General features: G+C 30.0%; 2 protein-coding genes across 2 annotated transcripts; both read left to right on the top strand.

Annotated features, from left to right (window-relative positions):
- Positions 1–5726: 5726 nt before the first annotated feature.
- On the top strand, positions 5727–6731 carry LOC127266114 (ethylene-responsive transcription factor ERF018-like). The gene has a single exon (XM_051296245.1). The coding sequence runs from the start codon at positions 5771–5773 to the stop codon at positions 6536–6538; it is 768 nt and encodes a 255-aa protein (XP_051152202.1). The 5' UTR covers positions 5727–5770; the 3' UTR covers positions 6539–6731.
- Positions 6732–9877: 3146 nt separating this feature from the next.
- Positions 9878–11261, top strand: LOC127265825 (NAC domain-containing protein 72-like). The gene is made up of 3 exons (XM_051295836.1): positions 9878–10102; positions 10182–10459; positions 10546–11261. The coding sequence occupies exons 1-3, from the start codon at positions 9922–9924 to the stop codon at positions 11056–11058; spliced, it is 972 nt and encodes a 323-aa protein (XP_051151793.1). The 5' UTR covers positions 9878–9921; the 3' UTR covers positions 11059–11261.
- The last annotated feature ends 5178 nt before the right edge of the window (positions 11262–16439 follow it).

Here is a 16439-nt window from a genome sequence, read left to right as displayed (position 1 = left end):
AATGAAATGCTAATTAATTTTAGTTAACATACTAATTTAGTTAAATTAACACACTGTTGACTTAGATCCTAGCCGCTCGCGCCTATTATTATTATTATTATTATTATTATTATTATTGCTGCTATCTTTCAGGTACACTTAGATAAATTTCCGGTCGAATCTAATAATTTGCAAATTAAATCCAACAAAGCAAATTATATTGGACGAATCATGTGTAACAAACAAAACTCGGAGACGTCGGGTTTGAATCCACGGCTGCCATCTCTACGAAATTATTATTATTATTATTATTATTTTATTCAAAAGATGTAAGATACAGTGGTATTGTGATAATAATCTATCTACCCTTCCTTGCACAAATTTAAAAATTGATGGTAAGAGGTGGTAGGTGTGAATTTACTATCATAAGGCTTGTGTTGAAATTGAAAAATAAGTATTTTAGTACTTACATTTAGTATGTTTATTTATCGAAAATAATAATAATCATAATAACATATTTTTCAATTATTATTATAAAAAATATATATATACATACTCACGTAATACATATACTTTATTTACTTACAAAAATCACCAATTATCGCATAATATCATTTGCTTTTTACTTAATATATATAATCAAATTAAAAATACTATACAACCACTTATTATGTTAAATACTCCACGTAGTTCTACTCCAAATTCATTTTATCTATATCTATTTTAAAAAATAAATATCTTTATTTTCATTTAAACCTTCGCATATTTTATCAAATTAATTTATATTAATTATAAATAAATAAATAAATAAATATTTTTATTTACTTTTACTATAGAAAAATTTATTATTTATAAAAATATTCATATTGAATATATATTTTTTAAATATTTAAATACATATTCTATTTTTAATTATATATATTAAATTTATTTTAAAATATAATAAAATAATATCATAACTTAGTATATATTAATTAATACATTTAATCAATTGCAGAATATTTACCACTTTAATTTGGATGTATTAATTATGTTTGTTGTCTGAAAAATGATTTTGGAAATATTGAGTGGAATCTGCATTAACTTTCGTGTCGTTAACATGTTCTGCATTCCTTGTATTGATTATTTCTCTACTTCCTACTAAACTTAGATTTATTATTATTATTATTATTATTATTATTATTATTATTATTATTATTATTATTATTATTATTATTATTATTTATTTATTTATTATTATTTTTTTGAAAAAAAAAAAATCGCCCAAGTGGTGGGGAAGCATGCATTGCATGGGAGGTATTCTAAAATTAAGAGGCTCGGTTTTCCAATTAATTCAAATTTTAAAAAAGAAAAAGACAATAAAATGTGTCCACGTAACACATATAATGTCAAGCAAGCAAAACGTGTTTATATTTATATATATATATATATATATATTTATGACGCCTGAAAATACGCACAGGATGTCCTGAATCAAAATTAATATTGGTGGTTGTGTTTTGTATTTTTTTTTTTTTTACAAATATATATATATATATATATTCAAAAGATCAATTGAACACTCATTTTATACAAATTTTTTTTGAACAATTACTTTTACCTCAAAAATATTAAAATGAAAAATATAAAGTAAAAATAAAAATGAAAAAGAAAAAAGTATTCTAGTTTGTAGAGTTTTGAGGTGACATTGAATTCAACCAACAAACACCAATTGTGCTTTCATACATTTGAATTTGAAGTCTTTGGTCTTACATCTTTTTCACTTGTCCTTTCTCATAAATTCTGATTTTTTCAAACGGTACTGATAAAAAAATTTCAAAAATCATATGTTTTTTTTAGACTCTTGGTCAGTATATTATGAAGTTTTGATGTTGTTTTCTGGATTCTTAATTAAACTAATGTCATTTATGGAAATTATCACAGTGTTATGCGCTCTATAAAAGTATTTTATGTATTCTATATAAAAATGTATTATATATTTTTTTGTTCTTGTGTTATATTTGCAATATATTCATATAAATAATATGCTATTTAGACTTTTGATCGATGTTATTTGAAAAAATAAATATAATACTATGTGTATATATATATATATATATAGTTTTCAAATCATCGCTATAATCAACCTGTTTATTAAATCACATCTATCTTCTAAACTTGCTTTCGAATGTCTTGAATTTATTCCTATTGGATTCCTAATATATATATAATATGGGCACCGAGTACATAATATGCTAAATTTAATTGATCACTTAATAATCATAAAAAAATGCATGCATCTTTTCATTTTATTGTTTATGAAAAATAACGTATATACCTTTTAAAAAAAAACAAAACTGTTTTATATTAAAAAATTCATTGAAATTATTATTTAGGAAAAATAAAAATACTTTTATACAAAAATATCTTATTATTAGCCATTTATGAACATTACTAATTTATTAAACTATTGTATTTTGAAAATAAACATGTATGATAATTTGAATTTATAATACATATTCAATGTAACTAACTTTGTTTAAATAAAAATATAGACTACTATAAAAAAATCGAGTTGAAAAAAAGAAAAAGAAAGTACAATTAAAAAGTATTTTTATAAAATATTCAATACTACAGTCTCCACTATTTTTTTTTTAAAAAAATAAAATTATAAAATGTTTAGTTTACTTTATTATTGTTATTTATTTATTTTTAAGTTGTGAACTAGCTCATGCCACTTTGTTATATACTCCTATTATACAAAGAGAGAATATAATATGCGTGGCTACCAATGCATGCACGTCTGCTCTAAAAAACAAATTGTGTTAAAATAGGGGGTTTTAGAATTTTTAAAAATTTAATAAATAATAAAAAAAATTATATTTAATATTATATTTTTGAAAAAAAAATATAAATATTTAATGGTTATATTTAATTTATTATTATTTTTTTTTATAAATTACGTAAATAAAAAGAATCATAAATTTACAGGTTAGTAGGTGGGTAGCACGTGACATGATCTTCTTCGATCCGATCCGATGCGCTACGATATAGTATTATAATTAATGAGCTATATATTCAAACCCATTTTCGCATAATAATAATAATAATAATAATAATAATAATAACAATTCTATCATCTAAATATATATATATATATTTATTTATTTAGACTGTCATAAAAATTATTAAATATTTTTATTAATAATTTTTGTCTAAATATTTAAATGCACAATTGAATAATCGAGAAAGTAATAAATACCACATTCAAATAAAGATTTCAGCAGTTGCGAAAAGGATGGGTGTGTCATGGGTGCATGCACCTATTAACACTACCTTAAATTATTATTATTATTATTATTATTATTATTATTATAATTGACTTCACTAAAGTCAAGTTTAGGCAAGCAGTCTGAGTTGACTTAAAATTCAATTTGTTACTTATCAATCAACAATTAATTTTACCATAACCCAATAAAATCGAAATCAATATTATTTACTTTATATGAATTTAAATAAAAATTATTATTTATTATCACAAAACATTATATCACAATAATATTTACACAAGAATTCAAGCATAGGTGGAGGAGCCATTTAGTTGATAGATGAATTTATAGTTATACATTGTTGAAGTAAATTTATTTATAATAAATATACATGATTAATTAAATTAAACTTACACTATGTATTTAAATTTTTTATTTTTTTTAAAATTAAAGTAAATTTGATATAATTCTCAGTCCCCAATTGAAATGATCATTTTCATTTGTAATATAATTTTTAAGGTAATAAAGTTTAATGAGTTAATAATATTACTAACATTCTCCAATAATTGTGGACAAATATCACTAACATGTATCACACCAAGAAACCCTTCAATAATTTTTCCATCATCGTTCAAAAATCTCAAAAATGTTGACATTTTACTCTTTCACTAAACTATCTCGCACCTCAATAATTAAAAAAGTATTTATTTTCAATTTCAATTAAAATTACATTTTTTTTTTTTTTAACTTTTATAATTTCAGCATGGGATCCTCCTTGTTGAAATAAATAGTTAGCCTATATATATATGAATGTGCCTATATATATATGAAATAAATAGTTAGCCTAGCAAATATTGTTCTTAAGACTTTACCTGATCGAGCAAAAGTCCTTGTCTAGCTAGACTCTTGTTTGCCTAAAGTATCCAAACAATTGTATTTAGGTGGTGGCTTTCAATGAGCAACTTGAAGGCTTAAATATACTCACCGTATACACAGATATGTTTAACTTGGAAATTCTTACAATATTATATATAATTAATGAATGTCTACTTTATCATATAAATTAAAAATATCATATTCAATACTAATATTTTACTATTTTTTAAAGTTTCCAAAACCCTAAAAAACATTGCAAGGGATCCTTGGTCCCAGGTGTGTTGCACTCCCTGTACTGGGTCAAAGCCCGGGACCGAGGATCCTGTCACAAAACTGTCTATATCTAAAACTTGTAACACTAGTTAGCTTGGAATATGTATTTTCTAGCTAAGGGAGGTGGAATATAACATGACTATTGCTGATATATTTTTTCAACAATAAAAAAATAAAATCCGAAAATAAGAAATTATTTTCGAATTTGATATTTTTAGCGTCTGAGATTAGGAATCTTTAAACACAGTACGATACAGAAAATAAATTGAACAATAAAAATACAGACTGGAATATAAAGTGGTGATCCCTAAAAGCAATTCTCTTGAATTTGATATCGATTGAAGATGATTGAAGATAAAATATCTGCATCCTTAAACATTCATTCAAGAAAACGTTTCAGAACCGTCGCCTGGTTGGTTACAGCAACTGTTCACTAATTCCTCTTTTATTGACACGTGTCTTTGACCATCTCGCCAAACGTTGTCACCAGTTCCAGAACTCAATTTGGCCCGACCGACCATTCCAGAGACTAACTGGTCGCTAGACCAAACGATTTATTGGTCGCCCCAACCAAGCGACTTGTTGGTCCAACCGCAAACCTTCCGATCTGTAGACCATCCGACCGGCAGACTTTCCGACCTATGGACCATCCGACTAGCTAACCAACCGATCTGCCCATCCGACCGCGGACCTTCCGACCGAGGACCAACCGACCTACTTATCAGATTGCGGACGGACCAACTGACCTGAACGCAAATTTTTCTCATTTTTCACCCGATTTCGTGTTTAATTTCCTTTAACATTCTGCTATCTTTATTTTTATTATTATTATTATTTTTTGTGTGTAACAACTATATTTCAATTGCAAGCAGGTCATATTAATATGAATATACACATGTATGTATATATACACGTATACGTACATGCATGCGTCCTATATATATATATATATATAGATAATTTTGAAGGACAGCAAAATCATGTCACTCTTTGATGGATCCCAGGAGACATATACATATATAGACATTAATAACGGCTCTTTGTCAGTTTTCCGGCATGCAGGTTATGCTTGATGACCAAGAAATTGAAACTTAATTGGTCATCGATCTCTTCAGGCACATAGCAAGCCACTCTAATTAATTAATTATTTATTTATTTAAAGAATTAATGCTACCTGAAACCTGCTGTCGTCATGTCTCATGCCTACACCCAACCCAACCCACCCCACCCCACCCCACCATCATGCTTTGCTTTACTGTCACTCTGCATGCGTCCTTCCTTTCTCTCTATATATAATTGCATCTATGATCTTCATATATATATATATCTATTTATATATATATCTAAGAATTTAATTAAAAGCGAATTAATCAATAAGCAAGTATTGGGGTCCCATGGAATCTGCAGCCGACGGCGCGGCTGAGAATCATCGGCGGCCCCATATTCGCGGCGCGAAACAAGCTGCTGCTGTGACTACGCCGCCGGTCATCAAAAAAATCCCAGGATGCAGCCCTACTAATGCTACTGCACAAAATAATTCTTCATCTTCATCTTCTTCCAGTTCCAGACATATGATTTCATTTTCATTCGGGGCTCATTATTATCAGGCTGATCAGCCCAAGCCCAAGCCCCGGGCTAGGGTTCCGGTGAAGAAGCGGTACAGAGGAGTCCGGCAGCGTCAATGGGGCAAATGGGTGGCGGAGATACGGCTGCCGTGCAGCCGGCACCGCCTCTGGCTGGGGACCTTCAAGACCGCCGAAGAAGCTGCTCTCGCCTACGACCGCCAGGCGTTCAACCTGAGAGGCCAAGCCGCTATCCTCAACTTCCCCCATCTCTTCCCCTTCAAGGACCTGGACCTCCCCCCTGCACCTGCACCTGAACTGCTACTATCTCCGCCCATTGTCGACGACGATTGTAATAAATCTGCTCGAAATGATCAGGACATGATCATCGGGGAGGGAGAGAGTATTCATATTCCTATTCCGATTAATTACCCTAATAATTATTCTTCGACGGGGTTGGCGCTGGGATCAGGTTTCGATGATGATGATCCAATAAATTTTGTGTTGCCATACGACAACCACGACGACGATGCTGCTACTGGTTTGGAATCATTCGATGGACCTACTTTTCCAGGTTGTTCTTTCTGGCAGAACATCTAATTAATCATTAATAATTAATAATATTTCTTACTCTGGAACTTTTTTTCTGGTTCAAAAGAAAAATAAAAAATTGAAGGGGTAAAAAAATGATCTTTAATGTGGTGAGAGCTATGTGTCCCTTCCTAGGATTAAATTGGCTGTTGTTACTATTGTTATTGACTTATATTGTTGATTTTTCAGTATTTAGTCGTCACTCTAGACATTGTTATGAAATTTATATAAACATGGAAAGCCTTTAATTAATACTCCCTCTTTCCACAAAAAAAGTATACAATTATTTTTGGCGCGGTGTTTAAAAAATAATAGTATTTTAATTACAATGGGTAGTTAAAAGTAGTGTAATGACATTTTTGCCTTTGCTTTTTGGTGTAAAAGTAATGATGTGATGTAAAGTAGGAGTATTTGTGGAAAAAAAGTAAAGTATTTAATGAAATGTTTACTTTGTAATTGGACGTCCTAAAATAGAAACATGTATACTTTCTAGCTGGACGGAGGGAGTATAAAATTAAGTTTGGTAAATGAGTAATATACTCTCTCACATGCAAGGTGAATTAATATAAATCCGTAGGAATTTTCGGTTCATTGGTATGTCGGGCCAAACACAATTCGAAAATTTTCGGACTTATTTTTGGAAGCCCAAGTATGATTCTTTGCACCGGGTTCGGATCGATTTTTTTCAACGGTATCTATTTTTGCCAACTCTATTTTCAATATTTGTCACTTACCTATGACATGACCATAAGTTTAATTTCATTAATTTCCATTCGCTTAACTCACAGCGCTTGAAATAAATATCATGAGGTTATAGCAATTATTAAAAATATTAAATTACTATATAACTTATAAATAAATTTAAAATTAATATATTAAAAACATATGGGTATAAATTTAATATTAAAGTATCACGAAGTATTCTCTTATTAAGTATTTTTCATACAACTTCTAGTTTTTTTTTTTTTTTTGAATATTAATTATTAGATCAAAACGTAATACAAATAAAGAGAAAATGACAAAAATGCATATATTAGTCTCTTATTATACAAATATAAAAATATTTTTAATGTTAAATACAATTGCGCAAAAACATGTGGTTAGTTCCTGTTGGACGGAGATAGCATTACTTTTCATACTTTTTTTTTCAAAAAAGTAAAAATTTCTATTTTTATCAATTTTTATTAAAAATTCGTGTTTGGTGAAGTGAGCATACAATTGGACCATGAAGGGAATATTAATTATTTATATATGAATTTAAAATTATAATATGAAAATAAAATATTGCAATATAATTTTACACAATTATTGTGTGTAATACTGGCATTTGACTAGAAAAAAATAATATTATGGCGTTGATAAAAAAAAAAAAATAGATAAATTTTTTATGAATGATTTATTATTATTATTTTAAAGTATGAATATCAATAGAGATGGATTTTTCTTTGCTATATATTATATCGAAGGAAAGATGGAATTATTTATTGGACATGAATGGCCTAATTACACCAATATGGAAATTATGCAAAAATTTCCAGTCACCAATGATATCCAACTAAAAAAACGTGACAAAAAAATGAAAACTTGGATCAATTGAATCAGGCCAGCGAAAGTGAGTGCTAAGGGCCTGTTTACCCACAATATTTTAACTTTTTATCATAGTCCATAAATAGTTAACATTTTACAAAAAATATATATTAAATACAACTTTTATCTCCTAAAAATATTAAATTAGATATTTAATTTTTTTATTTAAACAAATAACGACACAAATTAGCCAAGAATAAATTCAAGAGGTAGATAGAGGTTGTGGAGTGAAAGAAACTCATTCCAATTTATTTACTAAAGAATTAAGAATATACTAAAGCACAAAGTGTGATGGATGGGTTGGAGTGCACGTGTCACTAGCAACCTTAATTAAATGAAAAAGGAATAGTGATGAGTGCTTCCAGATTCTTGTTTTCAATCATCTCCAACTTATTTGTCCACGTGTTTTCTTTCAACTCCATCCACGTACGCTTAATGCAAACTTTTTTTAAGTTACATCTTTTGACTAAAAACTTTCTTTGTTTTTTAAAATTACATAACTGCAAATAGCAAGCTTTCCATAAGAGGTGGCTTATTACTTAATTAACTCATTAATTAATTAAATTATCGTATAACAACAATAGTATTATATTTGTTGTATTATGTTTCCCCATTGCCAATCGCACGTGCCCACAACAAGACACTGTCATTATTTTCGTCCTACTATAAAGATTCTATTTATTTGATTTTTAAATATTAATTATTATATAAAAACGTAATACAAATTAAAAAAAAATTGTAAAAATATTTTTATTGATTTCTTATAATACTTATAAAATAATATTTTTACAAAAAATTGTACAAATATAAAGATATTTTTAATGTTAAATACAATGACGCAAAATGTAAATGTAACCCTTAGAGGCGAACGGATGAAGTATTATGTATTGGCTAAATGGCACGAAATAAAATTGAGCCAAATTCTACATGTTTTTACAATTGTATCAAATACTCTCATGGTTTCATAAATTATGCGTCTAATCATCGGTTGTCCTTATTTGGTGGTGTTTGACTTGCTCGTGTTCAAACTGCAAATGAGTTTCATAATCTCTATTTTTAAATCCCTTAAATTATAAATATAACTTTCATAGATATATTCAACCCAAAAACACAAAAAAAAAAAAAAAAAAAACTTCTTCAAATGAGAGAAAAACAATTATATTTTTACTATTTTTTAAAGCTAAATAGAAGAAGAATAAATATATTTGTAATTTCAAAAATTTAAAAATAAAAATTCTCAACTCATTTGCAATTTAGGTGTGTGCATGTCAAATATTGTTAAATAAAAACGATTAAAAAAAGAATCTAACACAATTTTAAAAGTATAAAAAATTAAATTTGATCCAATTCCATTAAATCACAGACAAATTTGATACAATTTTGCATACCAAATTGCATTGGATAATCATACCACGGTCGGAATGGAGACAAAACTCACCTTAATTATACATACACATGCTAGAACAGGACAGGCAGGGCACGTGGCAGCTTGGAGGTGAATCACACATCCTGCCAAGTCCCTCCCCACCAATTACATTACACAATTTTTACATTAACCTCCACATATACATCTGCATCTGATGTCTTACCTTGGTTCATGCACCTCCATCTCCCACCGTCGGATCCGATCGATCATGGTTGGCGCCCAACCCCCTCCTACATCTCGCCTTGCCCTGCCCTGATTCGTTCGGCCCCACCGGGAAAGCGACCCTCGCACTTATCCTCTACCTTTACCTCCTCGAATTTTTATAAATGCTCAGATCCTCCACCTCGATCCATCGGAATTTCCAGCAAAATTAAAAATCATGGGTGTCCGAGAAACCGACCCTCTGTCCCAATTGAGTTTGCCGCCGGGATTCAGGTTCTTCCCCACCGACGAGGAGCTTCTCGTGCAGTACCTTTGCCGGAAAGTCGCCGGCCATTCTTTCTCTTTGCAGATCATCGGAGATATCGATTTGTACAAGTTTGATCCTTGGGATCTCCCCAGTAAGTCGAATCTTGCTTGACTTGCCCTTTTTTGAAAAAATCTTTCTGCTATTTTGTTGATTTTTATGGTTTCGAGTAGGTAAGGCCGTGTTTGGAGAGAAAGAATGGTATTTCTTCAGTCCAAGAGACAGGAAGTACCCAAACGGGTCGCGCCCAAACAGAGTCGCCGGCGCCGGATACTGGAAGGCAACCGGAACTGATAAAGTCGTCACCACTCAAGGCAGGAAAGTGGGCATTAAAAAGGCCCTCGTTTTTTACGTCGGAAAAGCCCCTAAAGGGACCAAAACAAACTGGATTATGCACGAATACAGGCTCTTCGAATCTCACCCTCCCAGAAACAATGCCGACTCCTCTAGGGTAAGAGTTATCCTTAAATTCTTGTCTTGATTTTCTTGATTGGACTGGACCTGTTTTTGATTCGATTTTGTTTTGTTTTCGTGCAGTTGGATGATTGGGTGCTTTGTCGGATTTATAAAAAGAATTCGAGCGCAGAGAAGGCGTTGTTAATGTCTGGTGCGCAGAGCAGAGAGTGTAGTATGGGTTCGTCGTCGCCGCCGTCGTCTTCATCCCAATACGACGACGTTTTGGAGTCGTTGCCGGAAATTGGGGACCGTTCCTTCGAACTTCCGGCGCCGGCGATGAATTGTTTGGGGGATTTCCAGCACTTGGGCTCTGGGAATTTCGATTGGCCTACGCTCGCCGGGGCTGATGCTTATACTAATTCGTTGCCGGAATTCGGACAGCTCCAGTCGCCGGAGAGTAATGCCGGCGGTGGAAATGACTGTTATGCCCCTGCCTCGAATCGGCTGGAAGAAGAAGTGCAGAGCGGGATCCGACCTCAGCGCATGGGCCGACCCGAATGCGTCGGTGGGTACGGTCAGTGGTTTCCGGGATCGCTGGACCCGTTTCGTATTCGGTACCCGATTCAGCCTGATGGGTCCGGGTTCATGCTGTGAATAGACAGAATAGTGTAAAATCTTTGGGGGTGAATTTGCAATTAGGTGAAGATTGATTTGGGGGCGATTGTGTAAATATATGTTATTCTTTGGCTACGTGGCGGCAACCAAACATTGGAATGCCAGCTTGCACGTGTTAATTTGGTTGATACTGCTTAGGTGTATTTTGTCAGCATTAATTAATATAATAATTTCAATATTATTTTTTAAAAGAAATAATATGCATAATTATCTTGTTTAAATTATTTTATTTTATTTTTGTTGAACACAAACAAATTGTGATTACAATCGGTCTTGTGTACACGTCTTGCATTAGTGTATTAATCGAGCTTTTTCTAGTTTTGAACATCCAATGAAAAGATGACACGTTTTTATCATTTGTGGTTAACTTTCTAACCAAAAGTCAGACCTACCCAACGCTGCTGATGCTGTTTGACCAAATCTAAAAGCGAAAAAGGTATTCTACACGTGCGCTAAACATACAATTGAGAAACTTTGGGCTTGTTTGGTTTACATCTTATTCAATTTTCGATAATGAAATATCTCCGCCCCCAATGCTTCAAAGGCCGGGGTTTATTTATGTTATTTAAATAGAAATTTTACAAGTTCTGATCATATGTTTTTCAAAGTTTTTTTTTTTATATTTTAATTTTATTCTTTGAATTATGTATTTTTTTTTTCTTCGATAGTGTATTATGTAAATAAAAATTAAAATCTATTATTTTCAATTCAAAAATATATATTTGAATTTTTTTAAAAAAAATTAAAACAAGAAAAAAATATATATTTAATTTTATTTATTTTATAAAAATAAAGAACATTTAATGTTATGTGATATTTTCTTTAAATTTTTTTTTTATTAATTAGATGAATTGTATACAAAATGTCCAAATTACCAATATAAATACAGACTAACAGTTACTTGAGGGTGGATCTTGGAAGATGTGCTAATAAATATTTTTTTAGGGTTAATTTTTCAAAATTTATTATTTCAAAATTTTCTTTTTAGAAAAAATATATATAGTTTGTTTTATTAAAAAAAAATCTCAAATATTATTTAGATATAAAATTTAATCAAATATTTGAGATATACAAAACAGCTACGTAAATAGGGTGCATTGGCATATAACTTCAGTGTTAGTTCGGTTTGCTCAATTCCTATTGGTCCTTAATTTAATTTTAAACAAATTAGCGGAACCGTGCGATGCAGAGTCTTTTCATATATATATATATATATATATATATATTTTTATTCATCATCAGTTATAATTACTATATAAGTTTAAGTGCAGCTTCAAGTGCCAAGACTTCAATTAAAATAAACAAATATTCAACAAAAATATTCTGTCCCGTCCAGGTGCAAGGTTGTCGTTTACTTTTTGCACGTAGATTTTTAAATATTAGTGTTACGATGGGTTGTAGTGAAAAAAGCGAAAATATATCTATTAGTATTACGTGATATAAAAGTATAACATTTATGTAATACAATGTAAATTGGAAATATGTTTATTATGTTAAATACGTAGTACAATTAATAAATTAAAAAATAATAACATTGTTTTGGAACGAACGAAAATAAAAAATAACAACTTTTTAATGGGACGAAAAGAGTATATAGTATAACGCAATTGGAGATCGAGAAAGCAAATGAACATAACTCTCACAAGATAATTAGCATTAATATAATAACATTCTTGAATATCTCATCATTTCTGTTATCAATAAAAATGAATACATTGGATATATTGTTTTACAGAAACATTAGCCCTGTTATTTAATCAAGCCCAGAATATATATAAATTGATAGACAGTTTGCCATTTCGAAACCAAACCCTTGTAATTAATTTAATCAGCCCAAATTAGTTTAGGATTTATAACCAAACAATAAAATCTTTCCAATAATTGCATCCACAATTTAAATCATCTCTTAGAATTAGCCCATTAACAAAAAATTGGCATTTCCATAATTCACAAAATAGATTTATTTCACATTACATCGATCGAGCCATCATTGTCAGGAACAGCAGCAAACCATCAAATATTTGTAAAGAAACGTTCCATCTGTCAACATATATAATTTATATGAGCATCAAATATAAATAACAATGGAGATGGTGGTGTTCTTTGTTACCAAAACTGGATATATATGTAGTAGAGATCTTCAATTCACACGTACTTATGACCCCACCCCACCCCACCCCACCCCATCAATTTAAAATACCTAAATCAGCAACCATATTGTAAATTCAAGAAAACAACAAATGACCACTATAATTTCCCATTTGTCCATTTAACTCACACCCTAAGTGAAAAAAGAAAAAAATTTGGTCCGCAATTAATGGGGAATCCAACAATTAAAGATAAATTAATCACATAGTGGCGCCCATTGTATTGCCGATGGTTGTAAGTATAAATTTATTGGCACCTGTATATCTATATATGTATACATACAATTTCATCTTATATGAAGATTATATATAGGGTGTGATGCATCAAGGTAGAAAATTGACATTAGGGTTTTGTCATGTAGTGAAGAAATTGCTAAGTGATTTAAAGTTGATTAGGAAAGAGTGAAAACAGTGGTCTAGCTAAGATTAGCCTAAATGCTCTAATTGGAAAAGCATGGTTTAACCCTTAAACTCTTACATTAAGGAAATATTGTCTCTTTTAATTAAGTGCTGGTTTTCAATCAATGCTCTTTCTTTTTCGTCCGGAAAATGAAATGCATATCTCTCTGTGTGCTTGCAAATTGCAGGAATGGTGTATGAGCTTGTCATCCGTACAAGAAAAAGGGTTTTGCCTCATTGGCTATGATTTATCAGAATTTAAATTTATATAAGATGTGATTAATTAGTGCAGTGCTAGCTAGCTGTGAAGGATAGATTCATTGAAACTTTTGTGAAAATTAGTTAAATATCGGGAATAAAAAAAAAAAAGGATGAAAATGAACGATAAGTTTCTTGCCGTCACTACATGATCTCGCCAAATAAGAAACTCGCCTTCGATCTAGCCACGTCATCTCTAGCTAGTGGATACACTACGACTTATATTCTAGAAAGTCAACTTCAATGGATATCGAAGAAAGTGTAAATATTAAGTCTTCCATGATATTTTGCACCTTGTAGTCCAATTCAAAACTTGTCCAAATGATCATAAGGCTTAATTATTCAAGATTTAGATAAAATTATACTAGATCATCATAAAGCCGGGGCCAGCGTACACTATATTATTACTTGTTTTCTCGATCTTCAATATCACCGGTCGATTTAATATTGTTTTGAGTCTTTGAAACTGGTGTCGATCGACAACCAAAGTTTCATATTGTTTTTAGCATTTTCATATTAAATCTAAACTTGTACAAGTTTTCAACTTATGATGATATATCTAAACCATTTTTTTTATTCATGAATTTTCACTTGGTTCCATGAGCTAGTTAGTAGTCTATTTATAACTTAGGGGGGTTTATATATATGTGTGTGTATGTGTATGAGGATCTTGGTATTAATAAATTAAATTATTAATTCGTAATCAATACTATTTAACTTATTTCATTGAGATTTGGATGTTAAATTACTTAAAAAATATAAGTTTTTCTTTTGACCGTTGATAATTATATGTTTCTATTTCAATTCCTTCAAGTAGTCTTCGCAGCCACAAGAGTTGGCTAACGTGAGTAAATTATACATTGAACCTTAGGTATAGATTTGCAATTAAATGTGATGTTCATAATTATTAGATTCAATCGATTTTTATGTCACAAGTTTGCATAAAAATTTCATTGAGAACATAATTAAAATCCTTTTTTAGTCATAAGTTAATCTAGATCCCAATCTCCTCCTAGCTTATAAGTTTTCCTATTGAGTTAAGCCGAATTTGAGGGTAGTTTGATTACCGATTTATTTAAATATTCCTAAGTGCAACTCATTCGTTCATCATACTTTCCAAGTGATGAATCAACCAATATTAACACACTCACATTCTATCACCTTCTTCACAAAAAAAAAAAAAAAAAAAAAAAAAGATTGACTTGCTAACCCATATTTGTCTGATGCATGTACTCAATTGTTAACATTTGAAGCAAAAGTTAAGTTAAGATGATGCAAGTTAAACACAAATGAACACAAAATATCTATGTGGAAAATCCAAGTTGGCAAAAGTTATAGGAGCAATCCAAAGTTTTTCACTATATGTTTGTATAAATACAAAGCTTTAAAAGATTAAAAGCAAATCTTAGATCTCACCCCTAACATATTTATAGTAACCAACTAAATTTCAGGAAAAAAAAAAAAAAAAAGAGAAAAAATAAAATTAGTGACCATATGATATTTTAAAAAACAAGTGAGATATATTTTGAAGAAAGCAAAAGTAACATAGTTAAATGGATGTGCAATTAATCTTGACCCTAGCTATTATTCTAGCCTCAGGAAATTCTAAACCTAAGTTCAACCTTGACATTCTTATTTGGGACATAACCTTGTTGTTTGATATTTCTTGGCCACTATTTATGGTTTGTTTCTTCAATGTATGACTTTGATCTCACACTATTTATCAAAAAAATTTCACAACAAACTATTAAATCAAACATGTGTTTTCATTTAATATATTATATTTTTTAAAAAAAAAAAAAACAAATTTTCCTTAAAAACACACCAAACGCTTATTAATATTATTATTAAACATTATTTCCATTAAAAATTTTGTTATTCTCAAAGCTATATACATATTGAAACCTTTAAAAAAAAGCACACCAAGGAACCAAAATGGTTGAAAAAAATATTAAAAAGATTTTAAGGATGTGTTCTTTTGAAGGAATTTCAATTTTTTTCACCATGTATTGTAATTCCCTACAATTATACATTATTTTTATTTAAAAAAAAAAAAAAAACCTTACATCTAAATTACTATCCAAACAAAAAATCAAGATTAAAAAATAAAACTAAATTCCAAAAGAATAGAGGAAAGTAAAAACCAAAAACTTGTAGAAAATAGCAAACCATCCAATTACATGCAGCAGCCATGCAAAGGTTATACATAGTGAACCCTTTATATATATACTTATATTTATTTTATTTATATATTAATTGCGACAGTAGTGTGATAAGTAGCTAGAGTTAGGTTTTATTTTTGAGCACGTGGATAATAATCACAACTATATATATATATATATGTTTTCTTCATCAGGTGTATTCATGATGACGACGATGATGATGCAAACCACACACACGCACATGTACAGAATTATATATATATATATATATATATATAGAGAGAGAGAGAGAGAGAGAGAGAATAGAGATATATGTATATATATATATATTGTAGAAGTTTCGTGTAAGAAAGGGAGAAAGAAGAATGGATCATGCAATAGTGACTGTGGCTGA

Source organism: Andrographis paniculata, unplaced genomic scaffold (genome assembly GCF_009805555.1).
Source record: "Andrographis paniculata isolate CXL003 unplaced genomic scaffold, ASM980555v1 Contig74END, whole genome shotgun sequence".
Lineage (NCBI taxonomy): Eukaryota > Viridiplantae > Streptophyta > Magnoliopsida > Lamiales > Acanthaceae > Andrographis > Andrographis paniculata.
Note: the sequence above shows the minus strand (reverse complement) of the source record. Positions and strands in the feature narration are given on the sequence as shown.

Excerpts from the sequence above, each read along its gene's own strand:
- LOC127266114 (XM_051296245.1), top strand. The coding sequence starts at position 5,771 with ATGGAATCTGCAGCCGACGGCGCGGCTGAGAATCATCGGCGGCCCCAT.
- LOC127265825 (XM_051295836.1), top strand. The coding sequence starts at position 9,922 with ATGGGTGTCCGAGAAACCGACCCTCTGTCCCAATTGAGTTTGCCGCCG. Across the intron at positions 10,103-10,181 it reads TGATCCTTGGGATCTCCCCA|GTAAGGCCGTGTTTGGAGAG; the intron begins GTAAGTCGAATC and ends GGTTTCGAGTAG. Across the intron at positions 10,460-10,545 it reads ACAATGCCGACTCCTCTAGG|TTGGATGATTGGGTGCTTTG; the intron begins GTAAGAGTTATC and ends GTTTTCGTGCAG.